Consider the following 15,058-nt stretch of genomic DNA (forward strand, 5'->3'; position numbering starts at 1 on the left):
CCATCCAGGAGTGGAAGTGGGAAACCATCACTATGGACTTTATAACAGGTTTGCCTAAGTCAAAGAAGAACAGTGATTCCATCATGGTGGTTGTCGACAAGTTGAGCAAGTCAGCGCATTTTATACCCATGCAATCTACATATCAAGCGATGGAGATTGCTCATGTGTTCATGCAAGACATATTTAAGTTGCATGGGTTACCAAAGGCAATAATTTTAGACCGGGATGTAAAATTTACATAGACCTTTTGGAAAACATTGTTCGAGGAATTGGGTACCCAACTGAATTTTAGTACTGCCTATCATCCCCTAAATGACGGGCGGACTGGATGGGTGAACTAAGTGGTGGAAGATATGCTAAGAGCGTATGTGATGCAACAACCAACCAAGTGGGAGGATTATCCTCACTTGCTTGAGTTTGCATACAATAATGGCTACCACACATCATTGCGGATTTTTCCATTTGAGGTGCTATATGGGCGAAAGTGCCACACTCCCTCAAGCTGGAGTGGATCGGAAGATAGATTGATGCTAGGCCCTGAAATGCTCCAAGAGATGGAGGAACTGGTGAAAAAGGTGTGTTCTAATCTGAAAGTAGCTTGGGATAGACAGAATAACTTCGCTAACCGGAAAAGGAGGTTCAAGGAATATCAGGTCAGTGATAATGTGTATGATAAAATTCGAGCACGGAAGAGAACTTTACAGTGGAGTGGGTGCACTAAGTTGGCACCTCGATATTGTGGACCCTTCTAGATTTTAGCAAGGGTTGGGCAGGTGGCTTACCAGCTTTCTCTGCCTAGCCATATATGAGTCCACAATGTCTTCCATGTTTTTGTGCTAAAGAAATATGTTTATGACCCTAAACATGTGATTAATTGGCAGGATATTTAGGTAATAATTTCTCCGATAAATCAATCAAAATGTTTTCTCTTAAAGGAAAATTGACTTAGGGTGTTGCATATTGCAGGTAGAACCAGAAGGAGAAATAAGAGTCGAACCGCTGAGCATTCTAGACCGGAGAGAAGTCACACTGCGGAAGTGGGATATTACTCAAGTTAAAGTGCAGTGGCAACAATTTGGGCTTCATGAGGCCATTTGGGAAGATGAGGAACTCATGAAGCAAGCTTACCTAGGGTTGTTTATAAGAAGAAGACATCGGGATGATGTCTAACTTCACGAGGGGGAGGTGTCATATCCCGAGATTATTGTAAATATTCTTTTTATCACAGTCAAAAAACAAGAATATTATCTGTGTATAAACTTATATTCTTTTTAGTAAATGGAATTTTAAATGACAAGGATATCATGTCACATAGTGGCAGAGTTGGTTAAGACTTGGATTAACAAAAAAAAAAAAAGTAGTTGCAACCCTAACCGTTTCTTTTTCTCCCCCCCCAACCGTGGAATGGTTTGGGGGAAAAAGGGAGGAAAAAGGAAAGGACGGGGGTTGTGCTGTAGAGGACAGACAGTAGGAAATAGTCAGGGTCTTACCAAGTCTGGTGAGGATCAGATGGTAAGGGCGTAGAGCACTCGCAACTAGCAAAGACGGTAGTCTTTGAGCCAGCTAGGAGGGAGACTGGTCTTGAAATACAGTCTCAAGGACGGGTGGAGGACTAGCTGCAGAAAGTAGTGGTGATGAGAACCATAAACAGAGAGAGGAAGAGCTCTACAAATGGCTACTCAGGTACGCAACTTTAACTCAAAACTAAGGGAAAAGATTTACTTATTGTCTGTAGCTTTACAGGTCCTTCAATTAATGAGAAAGGGGTCATCAGTAGGGAGGTTGGACAATCTTCCACTTTAGCTGTAATCTGGTGGAAGTAGTTATAATTTTTACTATTGGAAAATGTCGATTAAGAGACTTCATAGTTAATATGTCCCTGTTAGGTAAATCTTACCTTCTCTCAAAATTTTTCCTTTAATAAAAATGATATTCAAGCTTGGTGGTGGCATGTTTAGGCCTGTTCTAGGAAAGAGCCAAAGAAAGATCATAATTTAAAGATTATAATTTAAAGATGATAACTTAAATATTAGAACTTAAGGATAATTAAAACCAAGAAATAGAAAAAATCGTGGCAGAACCACAAAGGGCAGATAGCCGCCAGAGAATGCATTGAAAATTAAACAATAAAGAACTGTGCTAAGCGTAGACAGATTGGAATTTAGGGGAACCAGTGAATTATTGCAAATCCTTAAAAGTCCTATGTATTTGAAATCATGGATCTTGGAGGAAAGTGTTGAGGGCTGCTACAGTATCGGCATACCTCGGGAAGACAACTAGGCTATCGTGAGGCAACTACACTCCAGGTCTAGCTTAACCAGGCAATTTTCCTAGAAACAATGAAGATAAGTGCAGTAGCCCTGAGTGCCAGATGGTCCCAGGACAAGCCAAGATGTGTGGGACCATTGCCCTAAATTCCAGTCTATCTACACTTAGCACAGTTCTTTATTGTTTAATTTTCAATGCATTCTTTGGTAGCTATCCACCCTTCGTGGTTCTGCCACTATTTTTTCTATTTCTTGGTTTTAATTATCCTTAAGTTCTAATCTTTAAGTTATCATCTTTAAATTATAATATTTAAATTATGATCTTTCTTCAGTTCTTTCCTAGAACAGGCCTAAACATGCCACTGCCAAGCTTGATTACCATTTTCATTAAAGGAAAAATTTTGAGAGAAGGGATGATTTACCTAACTGGGACACATAAACTATGAAGTTTACTAATCGACATTTTCCAATAGTAAAACATATAACTACTTCCACCAGATTACAGTTAAAGCGGAAGACTGTGCAACCTCCCTACTGATGACCCCTTTCTCATTAATTGAAGGAGCTATAAAACTACAGAAAATAAGTAAATCTTTTCCCTTAGTTTTGAGTTAAAGTCGCGTACCTGAGTAGCCGTTTGTAGAGCTCTTCTTCTCTCTGTTTATGGTTCTGATCACCACTGCTTTCTGCAGCTAGTCCTCCACCCGTCCTTGAGACTGTCTTTCAAGACCAGTCTCCCCCCTAGCTCGCTCAAAGACTACCGTCTTTGCTAGTTGCAAGTGCTCTGCGCCCTTACCATTTGATGCTCACCAGACTTGGTAAGACCCTGTCTCTTTCCTGTTATCCGTCCTCTACAACACAGCCCATGTCTTTTCCTTTTTCCTCCCTTATTCCCCCAAACCATTCCACGGTTGGGGGAGAGAAAAAGAAACGGTTAGGGTTGCAACTGTTTTTTTTTTTTTTTTTGTTAATCCAAGTCTTAACCAACTCTGCCACTATGTGACATGATATCTTTGTTATTTAAATTTCCATTTACTAAAAAAAAATATAAGTTTATACACAAATAATGTTTTTGTTTTTTGACTGCGATAAAAAGAATATTTACAATAATCTCGGGATATGAGCTAAATTATTAAAAACAAAAATTAATTCTTATAAATGAGAAATGTTTCATAAATTATAAATATTGTAAGAAAACCAAATAAATAAAAAAACCCCTACCCAACAAAAAAACCAATAAAGAGAACTTGAAAAAATAAAATGATCTTTCACACTAAAGCTAGTTAGGCCTGTTCTATTAAAACAATTAAGTGTAAATAGATAATCTAGATGTCTCATAAAATGATTGTAAAGAGTTTAGGTCACTGAACTCAAAGTGTATGTATAGTTAATTTTTTTATTTATTGAATTATATGATGGTTTTTTAAAACATGATTATCATTATATTTATGATGATTTTTTTAAATTTGAAAATTAAAAAAATACTTTTATTTTGATGGAAATAGATAAAAATTAATGTGGTTAAAATAAAATGAAATTTAATATTGAATTTCTAAAACAATATGAAATGAAAACATCTATTGTTTAAGGGGTTTTGGATTGAGGTGAGTGACCAAACAAGCAAGGCCTAATCCCAAGGCATCCAAACAGCGCCTAATTCTAAGAGCATTCACGGCATTCACGGGAATTGACCCTGTGTGACTTCCTAATTGGCAAGGTACTTACCAACAAGAATTCGACCACTTAACTAACCCTTAAAAATATCTATTATCTTTATTTTAAAAAATTATAAATAATTAAAAATTAAAAAATAATTTTATTTTATTTTATTTTTAATATTTCACACATTTTAAGTTTAAATGCTAAAATATTAAATATAAATAATTATTCTAATAATTTTATTAATAATTATTATACAAATTTAAAATCAATTTTTTCTTTTATTCTATTAAAAAAATAAACAATTTAATTTATTCTTTATTATCAAAAATACCTAACCTTAAACCCCATATATATTAACAATAATCATTTACATAGATTTGAAATAGCCTATTTTTCCTATATAAGCTTGGAAGCCAAAAAAAAATTCCCCTTATACAATTTGGAAAGGCAAAACTAAAAGCCTTCGGTTAACATGGTTGTATCAGGGAAAAACAAATCAAAATTTCACAGATCATGTGATTCGGCTCCAAATTTCACAGATTCATGTGATTTGGTTGTACTTGTAGGTAAATTCGATTCGACACTGACTACTTTACTATCAATGCTCCGAGATGGTGACATGCCTGTAGGTCTCCCAATTCTATAGAATATGATGTTATATTGAGATAATCCAGGTCTATCATGACCTCTTCTTCTACATATGCAGTACCAGGTTTTTTGTGGCCTCTTCAATCCATTTCTTAAGAATTTTATGACGATCTAGTTCTTCATCTGGAAGATAGTTGATACTGCCTTCAGTGTGATAATGATATCCAATATCGAGAGAATGTAAAAGTCTTCCATATATAGTGTCAACATTTATCCACTGGTTTTGGGATTGGGTATCACTTGGTAACTCATGACTCTCCCATTTTCAATAATCACATCTCAACACTCTATGAGATTTAACCTTAGCCCATTAACCTCGATATATTTCCTATCACAAACCTATTTGTACCACACGAGTTCAACCATATCGCATCGCCTCTATCTTATTTGCGTTAGGCTTGTTCTCAGTTTTTGCAATGCTTTTTAAGGCATAAAGTTGTCATCACCAATTTAAGAAACAATCACCATGTCCAAATAAGCACATAAAAACAATGTAACATTAATAATTACTCATAAAAACCAGTAATAATATGCACCATCTATGCATAATCTAAGGGTGTCAGGATTCCATTTGTTTTCTAGTGAACCCCTTGCCTGCTTATCCTAAACACAATCTCGGAGTCTCGTTCATTATAATAAAATTTATCCCATTTAAATTTCCACGCAGAAAACTAGCCTCATTTCAAATTTCAAATTTGGACCACGTTATGCATAAATCCAATCCAATAGTGCGCAAAATCCCGATTAACCATTTAGTTTCGAATGAGAAACATTGAATTATAACTACAAGATAGTTTCATTACTATAAACCAAATATACATTTTGTGGCAAGTTTCTTTTTTCCTTAAATCATTGAATAATAAAATATCTATTGAGTGTAGTATGGAAACTCATAATGAGCTTTCATCTATGTTCAAACTATTCCAATTATAACATCTACAACTTTTGTAACACCCCTAGATATGCTAGTAAAAACTGAAATTACTATTGTTAATATTTACTTTCATTTTCTTTTATAATTTTGAAAAGAATAAAACAGAGAGTTATAATAATTAGTAATGAGGTTCTCTTATGTAATTGGGGAAATGATTAGAGTGAGAACATAATAATGATTCATGATACTTTCATTTTCTTTTATAATTCTGAAAAGAATAAAACAGAGAGTTATAATAATTAGTAATGAGGTTCTCTTATGTAATTGGGGAAATGATTAGAGTGATAACATAATAATGAGTTCATGATAAGCTAAAATAGTTCCACAGTTACTATTGAGTTTCCTTCTTCCAACAGTACTAGAGATAAAAAAGGCTTCCAAGGGAAACTCTCAAAGAAATCCACTCCGATCAAAGCCTCTCAATGAGTCTAGAGTTAATGACCAACTCGAAAAAACAAACAATGAAGGGACAGCAAGGCCCCCGGTGCAATGTTGGGGCTGTGGCGGCCCCCATTATGTAAAAAACTTCCCTCAGCGAAAAGAGGCTGAACAGGTCTCCCAGGTTTATGAAGCCTCTACCGTTGGTGATGTACGACAGAGTCTGCCAAAGATTAATGTCACTTTGGAGGATTGCCAGGCGGAGTACCAGCCGACTATGGTGGAATTTGAAGGTAAAATCTTAGACCTTGCTGTAACTATTTTAATTGACCCTGGTGCAACCTTAAGTTATATTAGTCCTAGAATTGTGGAGCTCTATAATTTGCAGCCTATTAAGTTTAGGGACCCCTGGCTAGTTCAGTTGGCAACAAGGGAAAAAAGATGGGTAATGGCTAAGGTCAAAAACTGTCCATTAAAAATAGCAGGACAGTCAGTAACAACTGATTTAAATGTGCTTCCCCTTGGCTCGTATGACATATTGATTGGTATGGACTGGTTAGAAAAACACTGGTCCATAATTAATTGTAAAACCAAGGCTATCAGCTATAAAGACGAGCTTGGAATAAAATAAGAGATGTAGGGGATTAAGCAGCCAGTACAGATTCAGTCCATAACTGCCTCACAGCTAGCCAAATGCATCAGAAAAGGATGTCAGATTTACGCCATTCAAGTGGGGTATGCCAATTCAAAGAATAAAGCATCCACATTGGAGAATATTCTAGTAATACAAGAGTTTGCTGATGTGTTTCCGGAAGAGATTCCTGGGTTGCCACCTAAAAGAGATATAGATTTTACCATTGAGTTGGTACCAGGAGTAGCCCGAGTCTCGCGAGCACCCTACAGAATGAGTATACCAGAATTGACAGAGCTGAAGATGCAATTATAGGAGTTGTTAGACAAAAATTACATTCGCCCCAGTGTGTCCCCTTAGGGAGCTCCGGTATTATTCCTAAAGAAAAAGATGGGATTCTCAGCATGTGTATGGATTACTACCAGTTGAACAAACTGACAATTAAAAACAAGTATCCCCTACCTCGCATTGATGAAATGTTTGACCAGGTAAGAGGAGCAACAGTTTTCTCGAAAATTGATTTACAGTCCGGTATCACCAAATCTAGATTAGAGAGGAAGACATAGCTAAGACAGCTTTTAGAACGCAATATGGCCACTATGATTTTGTGGTGTTACCCTTCGGGTTGACCAACGCCCTTGCAACCTTTATGTGCCTAATGAACAGTGTGTTCCACCGATATTTGGATTAATTTGTGCTGATATTTATTGATGATATATTCATTTAGTCTTGGACTATGGAAGAGCATCAGGAGCATCTCAAGATAGTATTGCAAACCCTCCGAGAGCACTAGTTGTATGCTAAGTTCAATAAATGCGATTTTTTCAAGGAGCAGATACAGTACTTGGGCCATATCATCACTAAGGATGGAATCACTGTGGATCCGGAAAAGATAAGAACCATTATGGAATGGCCAGTACCTAAGGATGTGGCGGACATCTGATCATTTATGGGCTTGGCAGGTGTTATAGACAATTTTGTGCCTTACAGCAACAAGCATGAATTGTCAATAATCCAAGGGATCCAAAGTTCCCTAAACATGATGTTCCTACCCCTAGAGGAACAAGGTCAGCAAACCAACAGCTCTCGGATCAGTTCTCCACTTGAAAACACTCAAAAACAAGCAATCCTGAAATCAAAGCAGGTGCTCCACTAGGCTTCTTCGCTGAAACACAACTGCTCCATGGTGTACCTGCGTTGCAAAGCAGGCAGAACAAAGCCTACCTACGTTGGGCGAGTTTGGACATGTGGCACAGTGAGTCATTACTTTGGAATCTTCCAAAAATGACACTTGGATCAGGTATTTCGCCTTGTGATGAGTCAGAGGCTTTGTTTCTCCAAGTGGAAGCAAGGTTCACCAAGTGGACTCAAGAACTGAAGATCAACTAAAGATTAACTGAAGAGAGAGAGGACACAAGGCAGCTACACATCAGTTGCAAGCTGACTCATCCTTTCTAAATTCATCTATATATTGAGCTCTCTCCTATGAGCTCAGGAGGCTGGAATTTTGTGCAAAGTAATGATATGCTGTTGGTTTCATTCTTGAGTTATTGGGTGATTGTTTGAGAGAGGTGAAGAAGAGCAACTCTTTCTGCTGGGAGGTGTTGCTGGGTTGGAGCCTGCAATGGTTGTAATCCTCTCAGAACCTTTTCTTCTACATTAATAAAAGCTATTGAGGTTCTTCTATGTGCTCTTGTTTCAATTATATATTATGATGATTGCATGTTTGGTTTACACTAATCCATGAACCAGTTATGATTGCATGCCTCTTGTAGTCTCCTTCTTTGTTGTTGTGCAGGATCTCCTTGTAGTTGGGCAAGCAGAAGGACAAAGAGCTAGGAGCAAGCGGCCAAAGAGAAGAGTTTGGATTCGACATTAAGCGCAAGGCAACGGTTAGTGCTTTCTCCACTCTCTTTTGCTTTCATAAAGAAGTAAACCTTCAGTAGTTTGTCTTACAGTTGTTGCTAAGGAACTATCACCCTTAGAGTGGGTAAGGGTCATCCGAGTCGGATACTTTTCCCTACAACAAACTGGCGACTCCACTGGGGAGAGTATCTGTTTGATTGTGTTTGTAGTATCTTTGCTATTCATTTCCTGAACCAAAGAGTACCGAATCGAAAACCTTTTGACTATATCAAAAGCGAAGTAGAGGGGCAGCTACTCTGGCTCATTTCTGAGCAAGTTCATGATTTGAAGAGCTGATCTACAAAGATCCTTGTAAGCTCTTAGTGATAGCTTTGCACCTTCTAAATCATCCCTTTGAGTGTGCTTGACTGAATGTCTCTGATTTGAGCAAAAACCATGCATTTTTGAGAAAATTATGACCCGGAAACTGTGAAAACGCAACTCTCGTTTTCCAGAGCAGGTAGTACACAGGCTACCTGCTTTGCAACGTAGGTCCCGAAGGGGCTACCTGCGCTGAGAGCCAGATTGGCTGTGCAGAGCCTGCGTTGGCCCAAATTTGCCTAGTGCATTTGGGGTTTCCTCCTTTCTCTTGCCTGTTTTCACTTAGATTTGCTGCTAAGTGTCAGTCTTGTACTTGTTTTGAAACCAGTATTACTTGCCATCATTCCGCCTCTGTTATATAACGAAATTGTACTTGTTCTTTGTATTTCTTATTCATTTACAATTTCCCATAACAAAGAGTAAACTAGTCATGCTTTTGGCCTCTTAGATCTGAACCTGTGTTAGGCATTTTGCTGGTCTAAAGAGTTAGCTTGCTTGCTGTCCATAGCTGATTAGTCATTTTACTTTCGTTAGTATGGTTTGATTTCATGTATTTCCAGTGATTAAGCAAGTGAATCTTAAGGTGTCTTTTGATTGTTGGACAAACTTGTTTACTTTCGCTTTAAATCGAAATCAAAGTTATATAACCACTTTCTTTTTGTATCCATCCACATTAAGAAAGGGAAAAGAAAATACATGCATTGTGCATTTTGCATTTGACTGTGTGCTGGACGATTTAGGAAAAATTTGCATTTAGTGTGTGCTCTATGATCTGTGCGAAAATATTTGCCTTTCTTTTCCCTCAGTAGTTAAGGTTTTCAAAGTTGAAAGATTGAAAAGTTTGCTTCTCATCTTAGATTGCATTCAGGAATTTGTTATATACATCTCGTGGTGATCCTTAAAGGCAAACTGTTAAGCAAGATCAACATTAAAATAAACCCAATTTACATAACAACGCTTTGTAACATAACGCAAACATCTAGAGGTCTAGGTAGAGACGTGTTCCGGCGTCGTTAAACATAGTGACTGTCGATCTCTACGAAGGTGGGTGATTCCTCCTGAGAGTTGGTGGCACTAATACGGACTTGTGCTCCCATGTACCGTCGCGTATATATTGGGAGACCCCTATAGGCAATTATCCTTTATCCATAGGAAGCCGTGTCGGCCGCCCTACTGATCGCGATGCAGTGAACACAGCATTCACGAAGATCGACCACCCGTACCGTAAAACGTATTCTGTGGTTTCGCGAAAGGTTTGGCACACCCTCTGCCTAGATCTCCAGAGCATTTTCTTTTGGCCCTTTTCAAACTCTATAACTGAAAAGGTCCAACCGAGCATTTGTCACTTCGGGCTCGTTAATACATCGAAGGCGACTAGAGTCATCTTTAGCTTTTTCTCAACTCTTAAAACATGAAAAAGCAAGTTTGTGTCTAAAAGCGTCGTTAATAAAATTTATTTTAAGCGGAACATAATCACCTGTTATTCCCACGTTGATCTTCCAGTTGAAAAGTATGGAGCCCACCAACCAAGGAAGCAACCTTGGAGGAAGTCCAAATCCCTTTTCCTCTTGGGGAGATGTTGGTGCGCCTCATATGGCAACATTGTCACTTCCAGGATTGACAATTGGCCTACCTGTATGGCTCTTTTCGACTAATGTAGTCCAGATCGCCACTAATCCTGAGTAGTCGAATCAACAGTCAGACCAATCTAGAGCTACCCACCAGCCTTCCACTTCTTACAATTCTTCCTCTCATCCTTCATCTTCACGAGGTAGAGCCGGCAAAAGTCAGCCTCCCATGGAGAAGAAGGAAAAGAAGAAGAAAGAAAAGAAGCAGAAGGAGCCTATGGCGAAGGCGACTGGGGGCAAGCAAAGGATAGCTGACAAAAACCCACACACTGCACCGACCGGGCCTAAATCGCCATGCGTCATTTGCGAAGGGACCCACTTCCATCGTGATTGTCCTTGTATTCCCCGGATACTAAGGGACTGGTCCCCAAGGTTGCACAATCCGGTAGCATCAACCTCTGGTAGTCATGTTGATTGCAGTCCGTCAACTAGCGAGAGTGAAGGACGAAGAGGGAGACCAAGATCACCCTGTATGTTGTGTGAAGGCGAGCATGCCATCCACCGATGTCCATTCTTAGATGAGGCAAAGAGAGTTTTGGAAGATCGCCCGGTTTCACCGTTACGACTTCCTCCTGGATACCAAAAACTCGCGCCTAATCCCTCGATAGTTGAAAATCCAGTTGACCCGCTCAAGTGGTCAGCTGAAGTATCGGTCATTGAGAATGAACCTACTGAATCCAGACCAGACGAAAGTCTAAAGGTCGAAACGGCAGTTGACCCGGTTCTTCCTTCAAAGGTATCATCGTCCAATGACTCCGTCATTGAAGACCCATCTTCAAATGACACCCTCACTGAAGAGGATAAGGATGACACCGTCCACATCCTTTTCATCAACACAGACTCTGATGAGCATCAGGGCAATGCGCCCACTCCTTTATCGCAGGAAGGAACATCGTCAGAGTCGTATCCGGCCGTATATTCGGTCCCACCACCAAGCAACCTAGTTGTATCCTTTGATTGGAATCAACTAGGCAGACCCCGGTTACCAGCCAGTATCCCATTCAGAATCATAGTCCAAATCTACAGAATGGTGATGGCTGGAACTATTATTGATGAAGGGGCATCTGTGAGTATCCTTTCCTCTGTTGCTTGGAAAGCACTCGGTTGCCCGGCGCTTTTACCTGAGATGAGAAATCTATCAGGTTTTGATAAAGGAACCAGTCACCCGTTAGGGATTCTCCCCAATGTTCCAGTTACATTGAAAGGGAAAGCAGTTCGCATGAACATCATGGTCGTCCAGGGACCCTTGGCATATAACTTACTCCTTGGACGAGACTATATATATTGCATGGAGGCAATAGTGTCCTCGCTCTTTAGAGTCATGTGTTTTCCGCACGAAGGAAGAATGGTCAAGCTCGTAGACCAACTTTCATTTCCAGGATCACGCATTGCAAATAGTCAAATACCATCCCTTAACGGTTTATTCACTCAAGGAATGCCACCGCCCCCGGTTCTACTTCCCGATGAATGCGAGTAATTCGAGAAGAAAAGAATGGGGACCCAGCGGGCATGCACCCTGGCCTGCCTCGAGCAGAGAAAACCTTAGGTACAAAGTTAATTTCTGCAGAAGGATGGACTAGTCCGTACCCCGTCCGGCAGTGGAAAGGAGGGTTGTTCTAGGATAAAATTCTTTTGTCAAAGTTATGTTGAAGCGAAGCGATCGCTCCCTTTGTCTAAAGAAGTGGGCTCTACTAAGGAGGGAGTCTATTTGTGACAGCAAGAAGGCACCATCTTTGAATTTCAAGCCTCACCCATTAAAACAACGGGTTTTAAAGGATAAGTAGGGGCAGTCTTCAAAGAAAGAGAGGAAATTGCTGTAACAAGTGGGCACCATCCTTAGCAACCTAATGATAGGCATCGCCGAAAAGAGAGTTAGTTTGTGGCAACAAACAAAAACCATTTTTCGGATAATAAGTAAGAGGGCAGTCTCTAGAAATTATACTTTATACCTGGGGGGCATGCAAACCTTTTGGAGTGCAAGCACGGGACGACTATTTATTTTTTTAAATTTTTAGGTCCTCCCTTTAAACCTGTAGGTCTAACCCGTTAAACTCGTAGGATTAGCCGTTTCCAGCTTGCACAAAGAAAGGATGAAGGGCAAAAGTTAAAACCTGCCAAATTGAAGTAATTAGTGAGGTATCGCTCCTTAAATAAGATTACCTCACCTAAAGCATTCCTTGTATTAAGACTGGTATAAATCGAGCAGTTTTTGTGTGGAAGTTCATGCTCATTAAAAAATAAACGCAAGAATCGAGCAGTTTTTGTGTAGAAGTTCATGCTCGTTAAAAAATAAACGTAGATTGTGAGCAATCTTTCCCTAGGAGTTCAAGCTCACCAAGAAAAATGAACCGGTAAACAACCTTGAGAAATGTAACCTTTGAAAGCCATATTAAAAAACCTTTGGTCGTGTTTATATGCCATCACCTCCATCCGCTCATTTGGCCAATCGTTCACGTCCATATGTGTGTTTACCCATTTTTGAGGAACAGCTGCGAAGAGTGATTTCACTTAGCCATCCTTGTGACACTGCCGTGATTGTAGAATTCCAACCTGTACCTGGAATCTGCTGCTAGCCCTGTTCATCACTCGTTCCTCAAAAGACGAGTCTTCTTTGAGCTCTTTTCACTGACTCGTAAAATATGAAAAGTTTGCCGAGTTTTTGGCCTTCCAGCTCGTTAAAGCAACCAGAAAGCTATCCCTCCTCTCGATTTTAATCTTTTTGGACCTGAGGGATTATTGCACAAAAAGATCGAGCGCTTGTTTTGTTCGGCTCGTTAAAGCAAATCGAAAACTCATCCCTTCTGTATTGTTTTATACTTTTTCGGACTTAAGGGATTAGATGACGAAAAAGGAATTGCGGAGTTAACTTTTCGTACCTTTTCAGACTCTCTAAAAATGAAAAGAACCGAGTTTTCTTTGTCGTTAGACTCGTTAAAATGATTAAGTAGCGACAAACTTGTCTTTAGACGAGAACGAGTTTCCCTATCGCTAAGCTCGTTAAAACATAGCGATGGGCTTGACCGAAGTGCAGGTTATAGAACAAGCATATGTTATCCTCCTCAAGCTTGACAAAAATAAAGAGGTACTGGTCAGCAATGACTGGGGAAAAATTGGGAGAACCTCACAGCATTAATGGTAGCAAGTCGCTCTTGAACATGACACTTTGTCCTCCGTACAGCATCGGGTTGGGTTGTTTCATTCACCGGTCGCAGAATCATGGTCCTCGCCACACCATCCACAATTGGGGTAATGCTACCAATCCATCACATCAGTGTCGTTATATGTTCAAGAGATGTGGTTCTGTAAAGAGTCAACTGTGTTCCACCCACTGCCATACATTATCCTTCATCCACTTCATGACCGCCACCCTGAATCATACATCACAGTTTGTTTTTACCTCATCACAATCACTAGCTCCGTTCCGTGTCACTGATGTGGGATTCATTAAGGCCCTCCTTTGACGGATCGCTCCTTGTCGACATCAGCTCATTATCCAAGGAGTTGATCTAAGAACACCCCCCTCAGTACTTTGAAGCTTGCATGCCTCAATGGCAAGTTTCTCACTTCCGGCGACAGGTATACATCAATGACCTTCGACCAGAAGATTTTGCATGGTGGTCGACACCAAGTCCTTTATTCCCACCATGTAGATTGTACTGCCGTACCTTGAGGGTCATCATCCTTATCGGTGATTCCTCTCGCGCTTGTTAACGGTTTACATCATTGACCGGTAATCAAGCGATGTCTTTCCATGTTCGACTTCAAGAAATTCTCACATGGATCGACTTGTACATCGAGTGAAGATCGGAAGAGATTGAAGACCCCGGATCTAGTTTCATCCATCCGAGCTGCGATATATATTCAGGGCATAAAGACATTTGATATGTACATCATTGCAGCAGATGATCACCCTTTTCGAAAGATGATAAATTCGGCAGAGAATTATCAGTCTACAATCAGAAAAGGATGATAAATTCGGCAGAGAATTATCAGTCTACAATCAGACGATCGTCTGTTCTATGTACCAAAATGTATTTATAAAGCTGAGCATGGGAATGCCCGCCTCAGCTAGATCATGAAAAATGTATGAAAAATAATGTATTGTATTGTATCTTATTACAGGACACTTCTCAGCAGATTGAGTGAACTTCGGATCCTCTCAATAAAGAATTTCACCCGATAAACGACCTCATACTTTAGGGGGCATCTGTTATAGACAATTTTGTGCCTTACAGCAACAAGCATGAATTGTCAATAATACAAGGGATCCAAAGTTCCCTAAACATGATGTTCCTACCCCTAGAGGAACAAGGTCAGCAAACCAACAGCTCTCGGATTAGTTCTCCACTTGAAAACACTCAAAAACAAGCAATCCTGAAATCAAAGTAGGTGCTCCACTAGGCTTCTGCGCTGAAACACAACTGCTCCATGGTGTACCTGCGTTGCAAAGCAGGCAAAACAAAGCCTACCTGCGTTGGGCGAGTTTGGACATGTGGCACACTGAGTCATTGCTTTGGAATCTTCCAAAAATGACACTTGGATCAGGTATTTCGCCTTGTGATGAGTCAGAGGCTTTGTTTCTCCAAGTGGAAGCAAGGTTCACCAAGTGGACTCAAGAACTGAAGATCAACTAAAGATTAACTGAAGAGAGAGAGGACACAAGGCAGCTACACATCAGTTGCAA

The 15,058-nt window shown here is 39.8% G+C and overlaps 1 protein-coding gene across 1 annotated transcript; it reads left to right on the plus strand.

The window, feature by feature from the left end:
- The first annotated feature begins 353 nt into the window (after nucleotides 1-353).
- LOC149260205 (uncharacterized) lies at nucleotides 354-1,170 on the plus strand. Its single transcript, XM_089457304.1, has 2 exons — nucleotides 354-653; nucleotides 967-1,170. Exons 1-2 carry the CDS (start codon nucleotides 354-356, stop codon nucleotides 1,168-1,170), a joined length of 504 nt encoding a protein of 167 aa, XP_089313430.1.
- Nucleotides 1,171-15,058: the final 13,888 nt, after the last annotated feature.

The sequence above is a fragment of the Pinus tabuliformis genome, chromosome 6 (genome assembly GCF_031772625.1).
Source record: "Pinus tabuliformis cultivar Carrire ecotype Pingquan chromosome 6, CPIR1, whole genome shotgun sequence".
NCBI classification, from domain to species: domain Eukaryota; kingdom Viridiplantae; phylum Streptophyta; class Pinopsida; order Pinales; family Pinaceae; genus Pinus; species Pinus tabuliformis.